This window comes from Dipodomys ordii, unplaced genomic scaffold (assembly GCF_000151885.1).
Source record: "Dipodomys ordii isolate 6190 unplaced genomic scaffold, Dord_2.0 Scaffold42, whole genome shotgun sequence".
NCBI lineage: Eukaryota > Metazoa > Chordata > Mammalia > Rodentia > Heteromyidae > Dipodomys > Dipodomys ordii.
In genome coordinates this window covers 6,224,074-6,248,101 of record NW_012267258.1, presented here as the reverse complement: position 1 = coordinate 6,248,101, position 24,028 = coordinate 6,224,074, and the positions used below count along the sequence as shown (strand labels likewise).

The 24,028-nt window shown below is 39.1% G+C and overlaps 1 protein-coding gene across 4 annotated transcripts in view; it reads right to left on the bottom strand.

The window, feature by feature from the left end:
* Nell2 (neural EGFL like 2) overlaps window positions 1–24,028 on the bottom strand; it is a 318,903-nt gene that overhangs the window by 173,855 nt on the left and 121,020 nt on the right. For all 4 annotated transcript variants that reach the window (XM_013018840.1, XM_013018838.1, XM_013018839.1 and 1 more), the window contains exons 11-12: window positions 12,366–12,457; window positions 6,060–6,162 (exon numbers count right to left, since the gene is read on the bottom strand). In XM_013018840.1, the coding sequence (XP_012874294.1) occupies window positions 6,060–6,162; window positions 12,366–12,457 (195 nt within the window). The remainder of the gene's footprint in view (window positions 1–6,059; window positions 6,163–12,365; window positions 12,458–24,028) is intronic.

Here is a 24,028-nt window from a genome sequence, read left to right as displayed (position 1 = left end):
GCTGAGATGTGAGGATCATGATTCAAAGACAGCCATGGAAGAAAAATCCATGAGACTCTTGTCTCCAACTACTAGCAAAAAGCCAAAATTAAAGCTGTGGTTCAAGTGGTAGAGCACCAGCGTTGAACAAAAAGTTCAGGGACAGAACTCAGGCCCTAAGTCAAGCCCCAAGACTAGAAAAACAAAAGAGCTTTCTCCAAGGGTCACTTGATTTCTTTCTTAAGTAATTAAATTACAACCATTGAATTCATTGTAATATTTGACGGGGAACAATTTCAGGGAAAACCAACTTAATCTATCTCAATAGCTCAGCACCTTCATCAAGCTAAACTTTGAAAGCTTCAAAACTTACTTCATATTTATTTTAAATGAAAAGAAAGTCCATTTTCAATGGTCCACTCTTCAGTGTATGCAGAGAATGACCAGTTCAAGTTCTAAAGCATTACTGCATCTCTATGTAATTCTATCTGTGGTGTTACAAACATCTCTTCTTGGGCATGACTAATGGTACGGGTACCATTTCTCTCAAATTTTTTTTATTTTCTTTTGAAGAGTTCACACTCCTCAACATTCTATTTTAACTGTCCACTTTTGTTGACTCTTCTTATTTATGTTTTTAACTGGGGCTTGAACTCACGGCTTGAACACTGATCCTTAGCTTTTTCACTCAAGACTGGCGTTCTACCACTTGTGCTACACCCCTATTCCGGCTCTTTGGTACTTAATGGCTGCAAGGATTTTTCATATGGAAAGTTCTAGTGTGTTCCTACTTCCACCTTTTTAGGTAAAAATTAAGAAACATTTGGGTTTATCATTAACCCAGAGGCTTGGAAACTTAAATTTTCAGTCAATCAAATTGCATTTGCTATAAACAATATCAGAGAGCTATTTTGATTTTTTTAGCAAAAAAAAAAGTGTATTAGCTTTACTAGACATCTTGTTGCTTGGATTCAAGATGCTAAGGTCAAATGGCTTTGTTACTAATAGAAAATTCGCTCCATTAAGTAAGTTGTTTCTAATCTACATGGGATAGCTTTAAACCAAAAACAAACAAACACAGATTAACAATATTGTCTCCATAGCTACTCTTCTCTTCATAATGTTCTTGGCTTTTGGAGTTGCTAAACCTGAGTTTACAACACACTACCCTGAAAAGACCATGACTTTATGGTGCGTATTTATTGGTTTTGCCTATAGGCACCTATTGTTTATGCTTGTGGGGAAACAAATAAAGCTGAGTTATATTTTGGATGAACCACTCACTGCTACTGTCAGCCCAGATGCTTACAGGAAAATGGACTCCACTACTCTCAGGATACAGTCACACAAATCAGTGCATCCCATAGGCCTACACACAATGAGATCTTCAGTTCCGGCTAATGAAAACCAATTCTGGGACTTGTATTCAACTTATGAGGGTATTAACCTTTTTTTTTTTAACCTCCCTGAGTATCATAAATACTGTGGGAATAAGAATATCAAGGGTCTCTCCAAAAATACATTGAGCCTGAAGGTAGTCAGCTCAGAAAAGAAAAACTGAGCAGCAACAGAGCAGAATCGGAGCTATGAATCAAGCTGTATGTGCAGCAAGGTTTCCCTTTCCTTATTGGGCCCATACATTCTAACTAAGCTACTACAAGCCCCCTGCATTGTATTCCTTGTCATTCAAAGAAATAGTAGCATATTTAGGGGTTGTTTGTACGGTAATGAGTTTTCTAGTTCCCAAAGTGTGGTTCCTATGTGTAGACACCTATGAGAGGAAACCTCTAATAGCAACGGATTTTTTTTCCCAATGCATATTAATAAATACCTAAGTCTGGCACCAGTGGCTCACACCTGTAATCCTAGTCATTCAAGAGGCTGAGACCTGAAAATCATGGTTCAAAGTCAGCCTGGATAGGAAAGTCCACATATCTCTTTATCTTCATTTAACCACCAAAAGCTGGAAGTGGAGTTGTGGCTCAAGCAGTAGAGCACTAGCCTTCAGTGGAAAAAAAAAAAAAGCTAAGGGACAGCACCCAGGCTCTGAGTTGAAGTCCCAGGACCACACTAAAAAAAAAAAAAAAATCTAAATCAATTAAATAACTCCATTATTTCAGACATGTCATTTTTAGGTATCAAACTAAAATTTAAAAATGGAACTGACAATCCGTATAAAAGCATTATTAGTAATTGTGATGAATTCTTCAGATAAAAGTCATGCTGATAATAACTGGGCTACAGTACAGGAAGTCAGTGTTCCGCATGTAGAAACTACCCTGCTTGTCATTATGAGGTGTGCTGAGGTATTTAATAAATTACCGCGAAGAGGACTTTACAGCCTTGATGCCAGGGAACGTGGACACCTTCAAAGAGAAGAGGAGAGGGACACAAGGCAGAGCGAAAGCCAGATATGCTATGTCTACATCTGAGTCAAGTGTCTTCCTTAGATCAGTGCATGTCTGGCATGTAGTTTGGTATAAGATTCCTTGAAAGGGCTGGCAACTATGAAAGATGTAGAAATCTGGCCTGCTACATTTCTTAGGATGAGCTACCCTGGAAGGGAGCCAGCTTCCAGGCACCTAGGAAACAGTCTTAGTGGGATGTGACTTGGTGCCTAGCGATCTGGAGCCTGGTTTCAGTGCATAGCTTGCTTGCTTTCTGACCACTGGCTTAGTCTCTAGTGGAAAGGTCAGCACTTTCATCTTGTGCTGCACCCTCAGGGGCTATTTCTGAACTGTTGCTGAACAATGTGCCTTTGGGGTACAAGTACAATGTCTTTAATACTTGGTAGGCAGGCCTAGAAACTGGAGACCCAATTTTATTACAGATGAATTTGTCCCAATATGTGTGTAAGAGTTGATTCATAGTTTCAGCACTGAGAACTGGACTTTTTTTTCTTAAATTGAAAATCAGAGCATGTCAGGAGAATTCATTTACTTTTCCTGTATATTGCAAGCCAGAAGTGCAAATGATGATTTTTATAAATCACTGACCATTTCAAGAAGGGCCAAGTGTAGTTACACATGTCTGTTATCCCAGCTGCTAGGGAGACTGAAGCAGAAGGACTTTTGACTCTGAGGCCATCCTAGGCAATTTAGTGAGATTTATCTTTAAAAAAAAAGTCTCAGGAGCCAGTGGCTCATGCCTGTAGTGCTCAGGAGGTTGAGATCTGAGGATCACAGTTCAAAGCCAGCCTAGGCAGATTAAACACCAATTAAACACCAATTAAACACCAGAAAACCTGAAGTGGCGCTGTGGCTCAAATGGTTGAGCAAGCACTCACCTTGAGCGGAAGAGCCCACAATTTAAGCCCCACTACTGACACACACACACAAAAACATTTTAGTTTTAGGTTGAGAATTATCTAAGTCAGAGGTTTGAAGCCAGAAAAGGAATTTGTTATGTGATTTTTAAAAAGAGAAATGCCAAGGTCCCATCTCCTATCAGTGGAGGGGATTGATAGAAGTCATAGTTTTGCCACTCTAATTTTAAATATTCCATGTAAATGCATTATTTTGGTATGTGTGTGTGTGTGTGTGTGTGTGTGTGTGTGTGTGTGTGTGTGTGTGTGTGTGCGCCACACCTGGGGCTTGAACTCAGGATCTGTCCCTAAGCTATCATGTAGCATTTCTGTTCAAGACTAGCGCTCTACTAATTGAGCCACTGTTCCACTTCAGGTTTTTTGGTCTCATGGACTTTGCTGTCCATGCTGGCTTCAAGCCACAATTCTCAGGTCTCAGCTTCGTGAGTAACTAGGATTACAGTCGTGAGCCATTGGCGGCAGCAACACATTAATTCTTCCAACTGTAAACAATTTACATATGATACAATTTTTATGTCTACTTGTTCCATTTTTTTCTCTTCCTTTTTACAGTGCATTAGGATTTGTTCAAAAGGAAATGGGTATAGTACCTCCTGCCACCTGAAAGACCCACCTCTGCTTCTTAACCTGAATCTTCTCCCACCACACCTTAACTCACTTCTGTGACACTCCTCTCTTCACCTATAAGCAGGCCCTGGACACTGAGAATGAATTAGAGAGAGTCACAAACATTTCCAACTCTTCCAATGATCCCTTGAATCTGGTCAGGTCCAGAGAGGCTTTGATGGATGGAGTATAAATGAAGCTATGTTATGTCCATTCCAGCCTTTCATGTTTTAAAGTGCCAAATCATCATTTAAGAAGTCTGACTACCAGGCACCAGTGGCTCACACCTGTAATTTCAGAAGGCTGAAATCTGAGGGTCATGGGGCAAAGCCAGCCTGGGCAGAAAGGTCAGTGAGTCCCTTATCTCCAATTAACTACAAAAAAAAAAAAAAAAAGCAGAAGTGCGGTAGAGTAGAAAAAGCTCAGGAATGGCACCTGAGCCCTGAGTTCAAAATCCAGGACACACACACACACACACACACTCACACACACACACACAAAATATCTCATTCATGTGCTGATGGAAATACCCTGGGAAAAGTTCTGAGAGTATGGAGAGAAGTGAGAATCCTGGTTATCTCCATCTTTCTAGCTATCCTGACCACAATGCCTAGCCTAGGCTGAGACATTGTAAACTTCCCAACCCCTCCCAGCTTTTGACTAGCAGTAGAGAGTGTCTCCCATTAATAATACAAGGACAAGGACAAGAAGAATTACTCGGCTAAGCCCAGTCTGAATTTCTGACCCATCATATTGATCTCTAGACTAAAATGGTTGTATGAAGTTATTGAGTTTTATGTGAGTTTATTTTTGTTCTTGTTCTTGTTGTTTTAGTGCCAGGCCTGAGGCTTGAACTCAGGGCCTATATACTGTCCCTGAGCTTTTTTACTCAAAACTAGCATTTTACTACCACTTGAGCCACAACTTCACTTGTGGATTTTTTGGTCGTTAATTGGAGATAAAATCCTCAAGGACTTTACTACCCAGGCTGGTTTCAAACTGAGATCCTCAGATCTCAGCCTCCAGAGCAGGTAGGATTAGAGGTGTGAGCCACTGGCATCTCTTTTTTAACAACAGATTACTCAAAACATGGTCTTGCTATCCCCTGTTATCAGCATCACCTGGTAGCACAGTAGAAATGTAAGACCAAGCCTTGTGGTTCACACCTGTAATTCTAGCAACTAGGAAGCCTGAAATTGGGAGGGTCCTATTAGAGGCTAGCTCAAGCAACTCCAATAAAGCTGAGTGTGGTGGCACTAGTTTAGTAGGGACAGCTAATTACACAAGGCCAACAACATGGCACAGACGATGTCCCTGAGAGACAGGAAGCATAAATAGGAGTATGGCAGTCCAGGCTGCCCAGGAAAAAAGGAACAAAAGCAAAAAGACCTGGGGACCTCAAATCTCTCACTGGAAGGGATGACACAGATCAAAATGCATCATACACATAGCCTAAAAATTAAGAAAAATAAGGGGCTTGAACTCAGGACCTTGCATATTCACTTGGTGTTTGTGCTCAAGACTGATGCTCTACCACTTGAGCCACACTTCCATTTCTGAACTCTTTGATGGTTAGCTGGAGATTGAGCCTCACAGACTTTTTTGCCAAAGCTGGATTTAAACTGTGATTCTCAGATCTCAGCATCCTTGAGTGGCTAGGATTACAGGCATGAATTACCAGCACCTGGCCTTTTGAAATATCTAACTGTCAGCCACCATAGTTTTTCTACCATACTACAAAACATTAGAAGTCATTTCTCCTATCCACACACATCCCTTACCCAGCCTCTCTCTGCCTTTCCTGGGCTCCAGTAACCACAATCCTATCCTTTGCTTCTTCCACATCAACTTGTTTAGCTTTCACGCCTCCTAAGTGTAAACATGTAGAATTTGTCTTTCTTTTTTTGGCTGGACATGAGCCTAGGCACTGTCCCTGAGCTTTTGTTCTCAAGGCTTTTTTCCTGCCCAGGTTTCTTTCAAACTGCAGTCCTCAGATCTCAGCTACCTCAGTAGCTAGGACCAAGGTGTGAGCCACCAGGACCTGGCTCTCCACTCGTACTATTTCATTTAACATAGTAACCACTGGTTCCATCCTTATATTCTTGCACATAAGTATTTATAGTTTATCAAAAAAAAAAAAACCTCTTACCTTTACAAACTTTGCAGCAACTGTGAGACAATGTGATCTGATGAGACTCTGGGCAGTCCAGAGCTGGACAGCCTGAGCTTTCTACCAGCTTCATAGTCTGGTCCTGTTAGACAACAGAAAGACAGGCCAGGAATTTCATCATTAGGACTTAATCAAGAAGTGATTATGCTAGTGAGCTCACTCACTCCACTACATGGCCTTAAAGATAACACAAAGATAACACAAGCAGTGTGGAGAGGTTGAGCATGATAACATACAACCACATCTACAACTTGCCGAAAATTTTTTGTTAGATTTTTTTGGATCTTGCTGCTTTGTGTCAGTACTGGGTGCTTGAACTGACGACCTACATGCTATCCCTTAGCTATTTTTCTCAAGCCTGGTACCATGCTACTTGAGCCACACCTCTACTTGTGGCTTGTTGCTAGTTAATTGGAGATAGGTCTGATTTACTTTTCTGCCCAAGCTGGCTTCAAACCGTGACCCTCAGATCTCAGCTTCCTGAATAGCTAGGATTGGGGTGTGAACCATTGAGGCCTGACCAAATTTCTGTTAGTTTTACAGCATGTTTGCAAATTGAATATCAACTGTAGCAATGACAGAGCTTTAATTAAATCAATAACTCAATGGGAAAAACAACAAATAAAAATTGAGCTTTTTCACATGGTAGTATCGAAAGAGTCTCACACATAATTTTATAAGGAAAATGAAGACAGGATTTCATTAGGGCATATTCGGATACTTAAAGATGGTTGTTTTCCCTCTCTCTCTCTTTTGGAGGGTAGTTTTGGGTTTTAAACTCTGGGCCATGTGCTCACTAGGTGGGTGTTTCAGAGTTGAGTTACGTTTCCAGTCTTTTTTTGTGCTGGTTATTTTGAGACAGGGTACAGCATCCTGCCCATTCACCCAGATGGACATCAATCCACCTATTTAAGCTTCCTGTCAAAAATAGGATGGCAGGCAATGCCAATAGTATCTATCTAAGGGTTGAGAATACGTTTCACAAACGTTTCTGCCAAGATTGGTCTTAAACTGTACTCCTTCCATTCTCAACTTCCAAGGAGCAAGGATTATAGGCAGGAGCCACTGGCACCCTGCTAAACATTTCTTAAATAAACCAATGTAAAATGATCGTTCTAGCAATCATATTAAGTGAAATACTTCCTGAAGAGAAACCAAGACAGCAACCACTTATCTGTTGACTACGGGAGTCCTGTCCTACAAGCAAACATCCACCTTCTACACTGCCAGCTTAAATCACTTAAGAAAAGCTTAACAAAGAGACAAAGCATGCACATTTTCTCTCATATATAGAAGTTACATCTACCTTATAAATACATTCTGTAAACATATACAAGGTGATATGCACATGTGCACAAATGTATTAACAAAGGTATACACAGAAGAGGATTGCAATGGTTTAACTCATTTGATCAGCTAATTTACAATTTAGCAAAAATGAATACCAGGATGTGGAGCATGTATTGTTGAGAAGGCGGTGAGGTACACAGGTGGGGGCAGATGGATGGAAAGAGCTTTAAGGGTGCGCAAATACAATCATAATATTCCATGTACATATGTGAAAACAAAACCAGGCAAATGGAGGGGAAGGGTGGGTTGGGAGAGATGGGGGAGAAAGAGGGAAGAGGTGACATTGATCAAGATACATCATCCTCATAAACTGACATGAGGAACTGAGTCCCCTCTGTACAACTAATTAAGGATAAATAAAAACATAAAATAGAACCACAACGAAAGAAGAATAAGAAAAACAAGGGGCAGAATCCACGGTCCTGAGAATAAAAGCACAGAAGCTACTGGGCTGGAGTGAAATGAAGTAACAGAAATTCTCAATGGCGAGAATTTTGCAGAAACTATAAAAGCTTCTGTGAGGTGACAGAACTGTGCTGCCCAATCAACAGCCATTTGCCCTCCTGTGGCTCCGCAACACTCTGACAAAACACGAACTTGTGAAGATGGACTGTGGCCAGAGAATGAAAAATAGTGCGCAGATTATTTCTCTATTGATTCACATTGAAACAAGGATGGATGCTGCAAGTGCATGGGTTAAATCTCAAAAATAGCCTGACAAAACTTGTGTTTGTAGCTTGTATCACGTTTCTATCAGGCGGCACAGAACACACAGAGTAGGACAGGGTGCTTTTTGTTTAAATAAAAGGCAGACTCCTAATATTAACCGAACACCTGTGGTGTTGCTTATATTTAGAAACTTCTAACTAAATTAAGTTGGTATCAAATCATTTTATAGAACACCTAAAATCAAATAAACAACTGTCCTAGTAAATTTCTAACACACACACACACACACACACACACACACATTGAAGTAGACAGACTTCAACTGCCATCAATATTTTTAAATTTAGAGCTCATATTTCAAGGTGAGGGACTACCATCAGAAACAAGCTGATACATTTCCCCCTTTCCTTGAAGTAACTTTCTCTGACACCTTTTTGTCATTTTGGGTTTACTAGATCTCATGCAAAGTCTTCCAGATTTTTCCATCTACACTGACTTACTCCACTAGAAACAGCTCTTGTGTAGAGATGTAGGCAGAGAAAACGCCACCTTTAAATTCATTATAAGTTTCCTATACCTGAGTTCTCTTTAAGATAAGAGAAAAGCAGATTTTAAACACACACACACACACACAAATCAGAGGAAAACAGATTTTAAACCAAAGGGAGCAGCTTGAGTACGTTGTAATGAGCACTTTATATGCTTCCATTTCTAGAGCTTTCATGCTCTAGAAAATGAAATCTGACACTGTGCTGATTCTTAACATTTTCTCCTTAATATCCTAATGTTTTTCCAAAGTGAGATGCATAAAATGGATCTTCTTTCAGGTTCAATTTATCCTAGTAAAATTCTTACAATTTCCGTACCCTAATTCTTACTAATTATATAAACCAATTATCTTAATTTTTTATATAATCTCTGCACCCCCAAATCATCCCTTGATCCATACACAAGGTGTATGGACAGGTGCCAGTGACTCACACCTATAACCCTAACTACTCAGAAGACTGAGATCTGAGGATTGAAGTTCAAAGCCAGCCTGGCCAGGAAAGTCTGTGACTCTTATCTCCAAGTAATCACAGAAAAAGCCAGAAGTGGCGCTGTGGCTCAAGTGGTAGGGAGCTAGCCTTTGGCAGAAGGAGTTGAGAGTCAGCACCCAGTCCCAGCTTTCAAGCCCTGGGAGAAAGGAAGGAAGAAAGGAAGAAGGAAAAAAGGAAGGAAGGAAGGAAGAAGGAAGGAAGAAAAAGAAAGGCAGAGAAAGAAAGAAAGAAAGAAAGAAAGAAAGAAAAAGAAAGGAAGAAAAAAGAAAAGAAAAGAAAGAAAAATCAGAGATACAACATATTGGATACTTTCTATGTAGATCATTTCCTTCCAATAGAATATGACATACAACAGTAGGGTCAAAAAACACAGTATTATGCTTTCTAAAAGACTAATATGAAGCCAGTGACTCATGTCTGTAAGATATTTACTCAGGAGTCTGAAATCTGAAGATTAGAGTTCGAATCCAGCCAGGCAGAAAAGTCTGTGGGACTCATCTCCAATTAACCACCAAGCCAAAGATAGGGGTGTGGCTCAAGTGGTAGAATGCCAACACTGAGTGGAAAAAACTAAGCAATAGCACCCAGGCCCTGAGTTCAAGGCCCAGTACTGCATTTTACACACACACACACACACACAATTACCAATCAATATGAGTAACACTGTAAACATACTTAACTTTTGTAGGCAGTAGGTTATGGAGCAGACGAGTTCCTAAGAAATACTACCAGCTCGGTATGGTGGCATAGGCCTATCATCCTAGCTATCTGGAAGGTGGAAGTTAAGGGATGGTGGTTTCACGCCAGCCCAGGCATAAACAAGTTTGTGAGATTCTATTGTACCAAATGACTGGACACATAACTTAAGCCTATAATCCCTAGAAATACAGGAAAGCACAGGTAGGAGGATCATAGCCAGGCCAACCTGGCTATAAAATGAGAACACTTAGAAAAGAGTCAATACAAAAAAGGGCTAGAGATGTGGTTCTAGTGCCTACCTAGTAAACACAGTGCCCTGAGTTCAATCCCCAGTAACACTAAGAGGAGGAATACATACTGCAAGAGACCGTGGAAAGGAAATAGTTAAAATATTCCTTCATTCATTTAAAATACTCTTGAAAGGTGGTTTAAAAACTCAATATCAATTTCATCTTCATACAAAAGTTAACCTCTATTAGGTAGCTTATGTTTGGTTTTTAATCAAACTGAGTTATATTTATCATCAGGGTCAAAATTATAAGAGACAAACATAGTGCAACTTCTCCAGCATTTTTCTCATAATAGAACTGACAGGTAACCAACTGGCTTTGGAAAATAGAAGGCAATTTGGGCAAACTTTAATTTGAACTTATTGTAAAGTTATTTATAACTATTATCTTAGAGGCTTGAAAAGATAAGACATTTTTTACAGTTAATTATAATTCGGTTAACAGAAAGAACAGTGCTGGAGGAATATCAATACCAAACCTTAAACTCAACTACAAAGCCATAGTAATCAAAATAGCTTGGTACTGGAACAAGAACAGACCTCAGGACCAATGGAATAGATTTGAAAACCCAGAAATGAACCTACAGACCTACAGCCATCTAATCTTCAATAAGGGAGCTAAAAATATAGAATGGAAGAAAGACAGCCTCTTCAGTAAATAGTGCTGGCAAAATTGGTTAATCACTTGTAGAAAACTAAAGCTAAATCCTTCTATATCACCCTGCACCAGAATCAACTCCAAATGGATCAAAGACCTCGGAGTCAAAGCAGACACTCTGAAAACATTACAGGATGGAATAGGAGAAACCATAGGTCTCCTTGGCACAGGCCGAAATTTTCTTAAAAGAGACCCAGAAACACAGCAAATCAAAGAAAGGTTGGACAAATGGGACTGCATGAAATTGCAGAGCTTCTGCATGGCAAAGGACATAGCTAGCAAGATCAATAGAAAGCCGACAGATTGGGAGAAGATCTTCATCTCATATCTAAAATATACCTTGAACTCAAAAAATTAAATCCCCCAACAACAAATCCTCAAAGAAACAGCTGCCCAATAAATAACTGGGCTAAAGATCTAAAGAGAAACTTCTCTCAATAAGAAAGAAGGATGGCCAATAGACACATGAAGAAATGCTCAACCTCCCTAGCCATAAAAGAAATGCAAATCAAAACAACATTGAGATACCACCTCACCCCAGTTAGAATGACTTTAATCAAGAACTCTAATAACAACAGATGCTGGAGGGGATGTGGCCAGAAGGGAACCCTACTGCATTGTTGATGGGAATATAAACTTGTTCAACCACTTTGGAAAGCAGTATGGAGGTTCCTCAAAAGACTTCACATAGAGCTCCCCTATGACCCAGCAATCCCACTTTTGGGCATTTACCCAAATGTTTACAAACAAGACCACACTAAAGCTACCAGAACAACTATGTTTATTGCAGCATTATTTACCATAGATATGGAACCAACCCAGCTGGCCCTCAGTAGATGAATGGATCAAGAAAATGTGGTATATATACACAATGGAATTTTCTGCCTCCATCAGAAAGAATGACATTGCCCCATTTGTTAGGAAATGGAAGGACTTGGAAAAAGTTCTATTAAGTGAAGTAAGCCAGGCCCAAAGAAACATAGGTCCCATGGTTTCACTTATTTGCAATAACTAATATTTGTCTGAGACAAGCAGAAACGGTCAGATAAGTTGATATTAGGCGAAATGAACCCCAAGATAAGGATTCAAATGGTTTTTCTTTCTTGCGATTGTTTCTAACATATTTATAAGGTGATTTCTATGTTGCTTTGTATGTCCCTCCCCCACAGTACAACCCTTGTTTTCGCTGTATTTGATGTTGGTATAATTTGGGGAGGGGAAGGGAAAAAACGACTTGTTTAAATAGGGATACAGGTGGACACATTGCAACAATGAGATGTACAAGACGTTATGTGGAAAAATGAACTTTACAACTTTGGCGGGGGCGGGGAAGGGAGGAAGGGAAGGAATGGGAAGGGGAAACAAAGGAGGAGGTAACGATGCTTGATAAGAAATGTACTCATTACCTTGCCCATGTAATTGTAACCCCTTGTATGGTATTTTCACAATAAAAAATTTATAATTGGGATTTTGCATTTTTTTCTTGCCTTAGGATTTGAAGGGGGAATTGTAAAGGTAAGCTCTTAAAGAAACACTTCCAAAAGAGACAATTCCAAAAGACTCACAACTAGTTTTCTTACCTTGCACTCATATAACACACACACTCCAGAAGAGGAATAGACCGTATTTCGTTCTCCTTCAAAGTAAGTTCGTCCTTGAAATTGGCATATGGCTTTGGAGAAAGAAAAAAAAACACATATTGATATTTTATTAGGAAAAACAACTAAGAAGCTGTTATATCATTTCATCACGTATATTTCATCAGGTCCCACACCTTCTTCAAAGTGCTCCCTAACTTGAAATGTGAATTTAATATGTTTCTAAGGTACATATGAATGTAAACTTAAATTTGCTTCTTGCAAGTTAAGTTTAGATTGAAATGGGGTGGAAGAGGAAGAGTGAAGTGTTCCGTGTTGCACTGCATTGAAAGACAGGATAAGGCTGAAAAAAGTGTAAAAAAAAAAAAAAAACTCACTCACAGCCAATGACTTGTCTGATAGGTATGTCTACCTACAACATAATGAGTAGGTATTTAATACGAGAAGCACAATATTAGACAAGCCCAGTTTTCTATACCATTAGAGAACTTAAAATTAAGCAGAAACTATTTTAATTTCAGCATGTACTTGTAAGCTTGAAATTCTTATAGTTCAATATTACTTATCCATATGTGAATTGGGAATGTCCATTTAAAATAGTTTTAAGGGCTGAGAATGTGGCTTAATGGTAGTGTGCTTGCCTAGCATGCATGAAGCCCTGGGTTCAATTTCTCAGGACCACATAAACAAAACATAAATAAAGAAAAGAAAAGAGAAACAATTATTTTTTAAAATAAATTAAATTAAATGAATCTAATCTTGGCCTACCTTACTTCCATTCCAAATGACATAAGAATTTAAAACACGATTCAGAACCAAAGAATGCCACGTTTTAATTAGTGAAGGGGCATAGAGTATCAAAGAATTGCTTTTAGAATCTTGCAAAAATATTTACAATCGACACATTTGCCAACAGAAATTGTTTGCTTATTCACACACTGCCCCTGTTGACTCAGCTCTTTAACAGAGACAGGTTCTCCTTCATGCTAACAAAGACCTGTTCTCAGGCTCCTCCTCTGCCTTCTAAATCTAAATTACCAGGGCTGGGAAGGTGGCTCAGTGGTAGAGCACTCCGCCTTGCATGCCGGAGGCCCTGTGTTTGATTCCTCAGCACCACATAAGCAAAAAGAAAAAAGCTGGAAGTGGCACTATGGCTCAAGTGGTAGAGCGCTAGCCTCGAGCTGAAGAGCTGAGGGACAGTGCCCAGGCCCAGAGTTCAGGCCCCACGACCGGACCAAAAAAAAACAAATAAATAAATAAAAATAAATTTAAAAAAATAAATCTAAATTACCTTCAGCTTTTATAATTTTGCACCACTTTGCTTAGCAAGTGTACCCCAGATATAAATATCTTAGTTCTCCATATAACCTAGACCTACCCCAAAATAATTATTCAGTAAGAATGAGAAGCTAGGACACAGATTCTGCCACTTTGCTCCCCATACTTACTAAATTGAACGTCTTATGATTCTAGATTCTTAGATTCTACAAGGTGAATGTGCACATTACCTTCTAATTCCTTTATCTAAATTACGAAAAATTCATCTTCTGAATTTCTATTTTCCCATTACCTTTAAAAGCATCAACAGGCCAATAACTGGTAACACAGAAATTAGATGCATTTCTATTCATTTTGACAAACTGTTGTATAAATGTGAATGCTCAAAGCATAATCCAACTTTGGACTTCACTGGAAAAATTAGCTGATTATTTAAAGCCACACTTTAAACAATGGAAACCACACACATTTTTTTTCAAGACTCCATCCTTCAACAGACCTCCTTACTCAGCTTTTATTAGCAAGTTTGATTATATAATATATATCTACCAGCCAAATGATTACAACGGTTTAGGTGCTTGCTGGAAAAGAATATAACTTACTCCTATACATTATATTACTTACAGGCTGGCTGAAACTTTCCCACTCATGAATATTCTAAATGAAGCCACAGCTATGTCAGTTGCATGCTATCCATCATATTGTGAATTAAAATAACATATGCATTAACTTAATGAACCAGGTTGATTGCAAACTCTATCTCTTCGATGTGTAATTTACAATGTGCTTCTTTTTTCTCCTTATAAAACCTGGTAAACTCAAAATACCAAGAACTGACATACTGCATGTTTAATGACACTTAATAAGTATGGCATTTTTATAAGATGATGAGAATAAATGAAACCTTTCTTCCTTCTATTCAGTACCTGCCATTCAAAGACCTCTAAGCCTATTATACCACTTGATGATGGAAGCTTATTCAAGTACAAGAAATAAAAGAGCTTGACGCTCCAAGTCTTGCTTACACAAAGGGGAAAGGAAGCATGGTAACATCACAAGGGTAACTTCTCCTTATGCAAAGTCGTATGATAATTTAATAGTCATGTAGAGCAGATGGACCTTCTGTTCTAACCTCTTAATTCAAACAACTCAAACAGGCAACTTGCGGGACAATAGGGCACCAAAGAGAGCTTGGCAGACAAGGAGAAGGTGCAAAAAATGAATGACAGCACAGTTGCTTTTTGCAAGCAATGCGCACATGTGACTTTGGGAGAACCCAAAGTCAGTAAGTGTCATCTCCTATCTTCTTGCTGTGGTTTTCATAATTCCATGACTCATGTGGAATACTCAGTGAGGCTAGTGAGATATATTTTCCTGGGCTGTGTAGAAGAAAAAATGTAAAGAAATTTCAAAAGCTATTTATCCCAATTCCAGGTATATACGCAATGAAAATACTGTTAGAATGGTTGAGTGACTTTCAAAGAGAAATCTAGTAATAGCAATATATGAATTCATTTTTAAGAGGTCCTAGAAAATGTCCTGAGATCCTTCTACACGCCAGATCCTCTACAAGACATCCACATTCAAAAATGAATGTGACATGATGTGTGTCCCCACTATTTCAAAGGGCAAACAGATTTCCACACCACCAATTACAGGAGCAACCAAATTGAAATGCTATCATTCATTCCTAAGTTGTAGGGAAATAAAGGAGACTTAATGGTGAGCGTCTGGGAACTGACAGCTAGATATAATTTAACATACCACACAAAGAAACAAGAGCTGGCCAAGAACCCAGACTCTAGGAATGGTGGGAAGCCCTCATTCCCTTAGGGCAAAGGAACAGGAGACAGAAATGGCTTTACAGGAGCCCATTGATTGCAGTTTTACAGGACAAAGGGCCCAGGGGGAGCTGTAGTGGATTGCACAGCTATAGCCAGAACAGCAGGCTGATACATTTTTTCCACCTTCCGATCTCCTGCCAGTGACTCCCACTGCAAAACCTACACAGAGCTAGCTGTTGAGAAAACCAAGGTGCCCAGACGCTGGTGACTCATGTTTATAATCCTAGCTACTCAGAAGGCTGAGATTTGAAGATTATGGTTCAAAGTCAGCCTGAGCAGAAAAGTCCGTGAGACTCTTATCTCCAAAGAACCAGCAAAAAGCTGGGAGTGAAGGTTTGGCCCGAATGGTAGAATAACCAGCCTTGAGTGAAAAAGCCCAGTAGGAGACCCTAGTATTTTCACACATTTGACCCCCCCAAAAAAGACCGAGGTGATGGTGCAGCTGACAAAAGGCAGACTCCTGAAGGTCAGACGAGGAGAAAAGAACTGGGAGCATGGGGAATCCAGAAACTTAGAGGTCAGCGTCTCATGCACAGGGGTTAGTCAGAGAGGGGATCGTGAGAGAGTTAGACACAGAACAAAGATGTTTTGAAGAAAGATTTGTTTTAAAAGCCATTTTTTAGTCTAGTTTGGATTTGTTTCTATACTTGAGATTGGACTCGGGGCCTTGTGCTTGCTAGGCAGGTACCCCATCACTTGAGACTTTCGCATTCTAGTAATTTTTTTTTGAAATAGAATATTGCTTTGTGCCTGGGTTGACTTAGACCATGTTCCTCCTATTTATGCTTCCCACTGTAGCTAGGGTGACAGTCATCTTTGTCTGTTCACACTCATCGTTGTCTGTGGAGATGGGGGGGGGGAGGGGAGAGTCTCATGCATGATTTTGCCCAGGCTCTTCTGGAACTGTGATTCCCCCATTGCCACCACCTAAGAAGCTAATACTATGGGTATGAGACTCTGGTGGTCAACACAAAGACATATTTGATTATAATTTAAGGAAAATCCCAGGCAGTTTATCAAAACAAAGGTTAGAGGCAGCCAGAGGGAAAATGAGGGAACTAAGGTATGTAAAGGGGAAGATATCAGCGCCAAAACCTCAGAAATGAGAGTAATCACTGTGGCTACCACAAAAGCTGTGGGACCATCTCTTGATTCCCTAACTGAAAACCATCTGCCTGCCTTCCCTGGAAGAGTATAAGCTAAAAAATAAAAATAAAAAAAATCACCTTATCAACAAAGCAGTAGATGAATAACTTTTCTGCATTTCCATTCACATGTGCAAAATCTCCAACTTTTGATGTGTTCCAATGCGTGCATGTTTGTGCATGTGTGTTAGACTACGCCTGTTTATATGTGTGTGTGCTGTACGTACATGTGTGCGCATGTGTGCATGTACATTAAGCTCTTTATGGCTGCACCCTGGATTCTTATACCTCAACTCATTTACCAACTTCAAGCAGTGTTGTGTTAAATAGGCTCTATTTTTACACATCTATATTATATGGATATTTCATAAATTGTGAGATATGGAGCATGTAGGGAGACAATACTAATGTCACCATACAGGCTGTTTTCCAATAGACTAAGTCTAGAAAACTAGACCTCTATGAAATCAAACTGGTTAACCCACAGTACTTTTGCTCCTCTTAACCAATGCCACTTGTGAAATGACATTAACTCTTGGGGTTCTGGTGTTTGTAAACTCTGGGGCTGCCACTCACAACACCGTGTGTGTGAACAATGTCACTCAGAGCTCCCCAGAAAGGACACATCTTGTTCAGGCATGAAGTGAAGGCACTGATAATAACTTAAGGAAAGATAAGAGAATGATGTAATGTAATACCTGTCCTATACGCTCTACCAAGTCTATGTTACACATCACAAGTTACGTAGGTAGAAGCACCACAATTAGGAGAGAATCTGCAATGCGATTATTAAGAATTACTTTCATGCTGTACCATTTTTATAATGTCAATATAACTGACAGAAGATAGGAAAGGAGATGGTGAGGATGCAAGTTTGATAGTCATCACTTGCTAAAAAGTAAAAAGTAACTCATAGCAGATTCAGAAACCAATTAAGTGAAAGAAGCCAGTAAAACAGAACATTCTAAATGACACGACAAAATCCGGATTTACTGGTCATTAATGCCAAGCAAGCAGCTTCAATTTCCTCTAATGAGATTCAGATCAACTTCTGCAAACTTTCATTTTTTCATAGAAAAAAATCATCCAAGTCCATCAAACATATATATATATATATATATATATGTATATATGAATCTGTAAGAGGCTATGTCATGTTTTATTTATAAATGTTTTTGTTAATTATATTTCTAGCTTCTCCTTTCTATCAATACATTAAAAATGTTATATATAGCTAGGCACTGGTGGCTCACACCTGTAATCCTCGCATCTCAAGAGGCTGAGATCTGAGGATTGCAGTTCACAGTCAGCATTGTCAAGAAAGTCCATGAGACTCTTATCTCTAATTAACTACCAGAAGTGGCACTGTGGCTCAAAGTGATAGAGTGCTAGCCTTGAGTTCATGGACAGCGCGCAGGCCCAGAGTTCAAGCCCCATAACCACCACCAACAACAACAATAACAAATGCTACATACATCGACTTTAAATTTCACAATTGATATCAATACTTGTAAAAGTGATCTAATATAAAACCAAAGTTCTAGATATCAAAAAGAAAATCTGCCAGGCAGCCCACTGGCTTATTCCTATAATCTTAGATACTCAAAATATCTGAGGATGAGTCAAAGCCTGCCCAAGCAGGAAAGTCCATGAAACTCATCTCCAATTAGCAACCAAAATGCCAAAAGTAGAGTGGTGGCTCAAGCAGTAGTGCACTAGCCAAGAGTGAAAAAGCTAAGGAACAGGGCCCAAGCTCTGAGGTCAAACTCCAGTACTGGCATGCACATGCACACACACACACGCACACACATACACACACACACACACACAAAACAGCACCTAAGCAAGTTAAGGTTTCCACACACACACACACACACACGCACACAAAACAGCACCTAAGCAAGTTAAGGTTTCTTAACTAAGTTTTTAGTTAAGGGCAGAGTTTTATATGATAGTTTCTCTCTCTCTCTCTCTCTCTCTCTCTCTCTCTCTCTCTGTACACTCTGGATCTTGAACTCAAGGACTAGCACTTGCACTCTCATTTAGGGGTTCATTTTTTTGAAAAATTATTTTTAAGTATTTTTACAAAGGAGTTTCAACTTAGCAACGCAATCTATGAATACAATGCATTTTGATCGATGTCACTTCTTGGCGCTAACATTCTACCACTTGAGTCCCATCTCTACTTCCAGCATTTTGCTGGTTAATTAGAGGTAAGTGTTCATCCTCCTGAGTAGCTAAGAGTCTAGTCATGAGCCATCAGTGCCTAGCAAAATGATGGCTTTGACATCTTCATTTCCTTTTGGAGTTTTTCTAAAAATCCCAAGGATGACAGTAGTTATTTCATTATGAAGCAAAGATCATTATTTCTTAGTGGTATACAAATGAAACTGTCTTACACAACTCTAAGAAAGTATTTCAGTAACTACAATTATGCACATGCACTAAAGTACAAATATGTTTTTAGAAAAAGAATGTACTATAAACATATGCTAAACTAAAACAAAAAATTAAAAATGTTCATATATTTTTAAAAGACTCAAATCAGATGCAGGGCAACAAAGTCACATTTTTCTAATTTGGGGAGGGGAAGGGAAATAACAAAATGCTGAAACAAGGACACAAGCTGACCTATTATAATTATGACATATACAAGACACTATTTTGAAAACGAACTTTACAACTTGGCAAGGGATGGAGGGGGAAAAACAAAGGAGAAGGTAACAATGCTTGATAGGAAATGTACTCATTACCTTATTCATGTAACTATGACCCCTCTGTATACTACTTTTACAATAAAAAACATTTTAAAAAGACTCAAATCAATTTTGTTGGGTTTATCTAGGCCACATCTGGTTTTATAATTTAGAGTCTATTAACAATATGGTGGTGATAAAAGTCTTGAACACTGATACAAATTAATTGCTGTCCTCCATCAAAATAACCTAAACAGGAGCATGTTGTCTATCAGCAAGTTAAAAAGTAGCTGGTTCGTGTCCTCATGGTGACTTACTGACATGGTCAACGAAGTGACAGAAATTTTTCCTTCCCTTTTTCCCCCCTCTGTAATGCCAATTTTTATGAGTCAATGCTATTTAAAATGAACAGAAGCTCCGAGTGTTTAAATAATGCACAAGTTCATCAATTATACATGATTGCTTCCGTTAACTAAATCTCATTAATTGTTTGGGAATTTAGTTGTTTGCAAAACTAATAGTAGAGCTCAGGAATGAAGATGATGAGGGAAGTGTGCAGCCCTCCCTCCCGTCTCCTCCACGTCCTGTCCTTGGGCTTCCAAAGGATTGAAGAGAACCTCTCCTAGGAGGCTGCGATTTAGGTCAGTAGCCTATTCTTCCAAAAAGGGAATTGGCCTTGAAAGAGAAAAAAAAAGTACCATAAATCTAGCAGCAGTGAGAGGTTAGGAAGCAAAGCTGGATAAAAATAACTTCCAGGATAGAACAAGAAGGAAAATTCAAATATCCTGTCCAGATTGTCCTTCAAGTTATAAAGCCCAGCAGAAAACAAGCATTGGGTATTTACAGGACATCAACAATGGTGTGGATTCTAAGTTAATGTGACTCATTTAAGTCGTAACCTAAAATGTATTGTGAAATCCTTTCTGTTTAGGTACCTTTACATCACTGGTCCCGTTCTTAACCCTGGCTTGTATAGCATATGATAGAATCTTCAAAAAAAAATGTATCTGGGTGTCTTTGACTCACACCTATAATCCTGAGATCTAAAGGCTGAAGTTTAAAGCCAGCCTAGGCAGGAAAAAAATCTATGAGACTCTGATCTCCAATTAACCACCAAAAAGCAAAAAATGGATCTGTGGCTCAAGTGGCAGAGGACCAACCTTGCACTTAAATCAACTGTGTGTGTGAGTACACACCTGCTACTACTGGGAACTCAGGATTTCCTGCTTTCACCTTGCTTTCTTGTTCACTGCTGATGTTCTACCATGTGAACCATACCTCCAGTCCAACACCTTGCTGGTTATTTGGGAGACAGAGTCTTGTGGACTTTGCAGCCTCAACTTGTTTCCAAGCTCAATCCTTCAGGACTCAGCCTCCTGAGAGGATATCTATGTAGTTACTTTTATGTCAGTACCCTGCTATCTGCTTCCAACTCTTCTTTTGTAGGCCTTGAGGTCAGATATTTGTCTTCAGTTTTATTCTGTAACTTTACGACTGCTTTTGCCATCCAAGGCACTCCATACTGGTATATGAATTTTACAATTTCTGTTTCCAGTTAGAATACCGCTTATACACTGATGAGGAGTTCACTGAATCTGCAAATGGCTTTTGATAATATGAATAATTTTAACAATAGTGATTTTTCCACTCTATAAACGTAGATGATCTTTATTTTGTTTCTTCAGTTTCTTTCCTCAATGTTTGGCAATTTTGAGTGTAGAAGTCATTCATTTCCTTGGTTTGGTTTGCTCCTGGTATTTTGGTTGTTGAACCTTCTGGAAAATGTGGTGGTTTTAATGATGTTTGAGTGTTGGCTGCTTTTTGTTGTTATTTTTAGATAATACTGCGGTGTGAACTCAGGGCCTTAAGCTTGCTGGGCAGGTACTCTGTCACTGAACCATGCCTTCACTCCTGGTTTTTACTGAATATTTTAGAGATGGAGTATACTGAACTTTTCTGCCTGGCTTTGCCTAGAATTTTGATCCGCCAGATATCAGCCTCTTGAGTTGCTAGGATTACAGGCATGAGGCACCAGTACCTGGCTACTGCATTGATTTACTTTGGGGTATTTTTTTTCCTGTAATTTCATTGAATTCATCTAAAAGTCTGTTGTGTAGACTTGGGTTTTCCTATATATAGAATCATATCCTGTTCAAAAAGGAGTATTTTTGCTTCTTTCCTTCCTACTTGGATGCCATTTTTTTTCTTTTTCTTGTTTAATTTCTCTGGCTAAGATTTCTAGTGCAATGTTTAATAAGAGTGGTGGGGTAGACATACTGACCTTATTCTAGATCTTATAGGAAACACTTCCAGTTTGTTCAATATACTGTTAGCTATGGGTTTGTCATATATAGCCTTTATTACGTTGAGGTACATTTCTTTTATACCTAATTTGTTCAGATGTTTTATCGTGAAAGGCTACTGGATTTGATCAAATGCTTTTTATGAGTCTATTGAGATGCCCATATAATTTTTGTCTATCATTCTGTTGATGTGATGTATTATGATTATCTGTCTATATAAAAGCATCTGCACACCCCAGGAACAAATTCCATTTGATCACAGTGAGTGATCTTTTTCATATGCTGTTAAATTCAACGTGATAGGATTTTGTTGAGAATTTTTTTTCTATCTCTGTCCAACAAGAATATTTCACTTTTGTTGATTTATCCTTGTCTAGTTTTGATTTGGGTTATTACTGGTCTCGAAGAAACTGTCTGCAGGAATTCCCTCCCTTTTAAGTTTTTGGAATAGTTTGAAAATAAATAGCGCCAGTTCTTCAAAGGTTTGGTAGAATTCAGTAGTAAAGCTACCTGGTCCTGGATTATTCTTTGTTTTGAAAGACTTTTTTATTCAATCTTACTACTTTGTACTGCTGTGTTCAGGTATTCTAGGTCTTCATGATCTTCCTAATTATTTTCTCCACAATATTTTGTAGTTCTTTTCCTTACTGAATTTAAGAGTATTTTTTTTTAATTAAGCTGGTTAACTTTCCAAATTGTTCAACTCTGTGTGTGTGTGTGTGTGTGTGTGCGTTGACACTAGGGTTTAAACTAAGGGCCTAGGTGCTACCCATTAGCTTTTTTTGTTTTGTGTCACAGCTCCACTTCTGGATTTTTGTGGTTTTTTGATAGCTAACTTAAGATTTGAACCATAATCCTCAGATCTCAGGATCTCAGGTACTCAGTAGCTAGGATTACAGGTGTGAGCCATCTGCACCTGGCAGCTACAAGTATTTTTTTTAAACAGAGCCAATAAAAATTGTAGATCAATGTTTCTCAAATAACCTAGAGATCTTATTTTCATGCAAATACAGATGCAGTACACGTGAGTTGGGACCTGAGATTCTGCATGTCTAACCAGATTAGGAGACGCGGATGCCACTGTATTGGTGATTACACTTTCAGTCACAATGATTACACAGTCCACACACTTCATAGACTGCTGATTACCATGCATACTTTAACATAAAACTGTACGCAGGGAGATTGTCAAATATACATGTGAACAGAATCCAGACCAATTCAATCAGTCTCTAGGGGGAAAGGCCCTGAGAGCAAGAAGGTGAGGCTCATGTGTAGTCAATGTTAAGGATCATGGATACATTGGCCAATCCAATGCAGAAACATTTTACTCGAAACGTGTTACTCTAAATCTCGATCCAATTGTGCTACTAGAACCAGAAAAAAAAATCATTCCAGAAGATTCTTAACTTCAAAATTATTTGTGTTTATAATTCAAGAAATAATGAGTAACAGAAGGCTGGGGAATGGCTCAAATGGTAGAATGCTTGCCCAGCACTGCCAAAGAAAGAGAAAGAGAGAGAAAGAGTAATGTGTAGCAGAAGTAGAAACAGATAGTGTGAGTGGTAAAAAAAAAAAAAAAAGGGCCGGACACTGGTGGCTCACGCCTGTAATCCTAGCTACTCAGGAGGCTGAGATCTGAGGATCACGGATCAAAGCCAGCCCGGGCAGGAGAGACCTTGAGACTCCTATCTCCAATAAACCACCAGAAAACCGGAAGTGGTGCTATAGCTCAAGTGGTAGAGCGCTCGCCTTGAGCTGAAGAGCTGAGGGACAGTGCCCAGGCCCAGAGTTCAAGCCCCACGACCGACAAAAAAAAAAAAAAAAAGAAGGAAGGGACAGTGAGACAGAGAAGGAGAAATGGAAGAGTGAGGATGGATGAGACAGAGAGAGACAGACAGAAATACGCAGGTAGTAATAGCAAAACCTAGACAGCTAACCTCTGAACTTGTACTTTGGGACAAAATATTTGCTGCACTACATTATTGTTATTTTTCTTCAAAAGATTTTTCTCCTTAAGAAAACTTTTAGACAACTCTTCTACATGGAACATTGAAGTTACAATAATGACTTTTTGTTATGTCTGGAAATTAAGAATTTAAACCACCCTCCACATTAAGGCTAGCTAATGCTCTATTGCTTGAGCCACAGCGCCACTTCTGGTTTTTTGCTGGTTAATTGGAGATAAAGAGACTGGTAGATTTTTCTGGCCTCTCCTGAGTTGCTAGGATTATAGAGCCAGACCCAACAAAACTTTTATTATAGCTCTAAGGAAATCTCTTGACTTTTTTTTTTTTTTGGTCGGTCATGGGGCCTGAACTCTGGGCCTGGGCGCTGTCCCTCAGCTCTTCAGCTCAAGGCTAGCACTCTACCACTTGA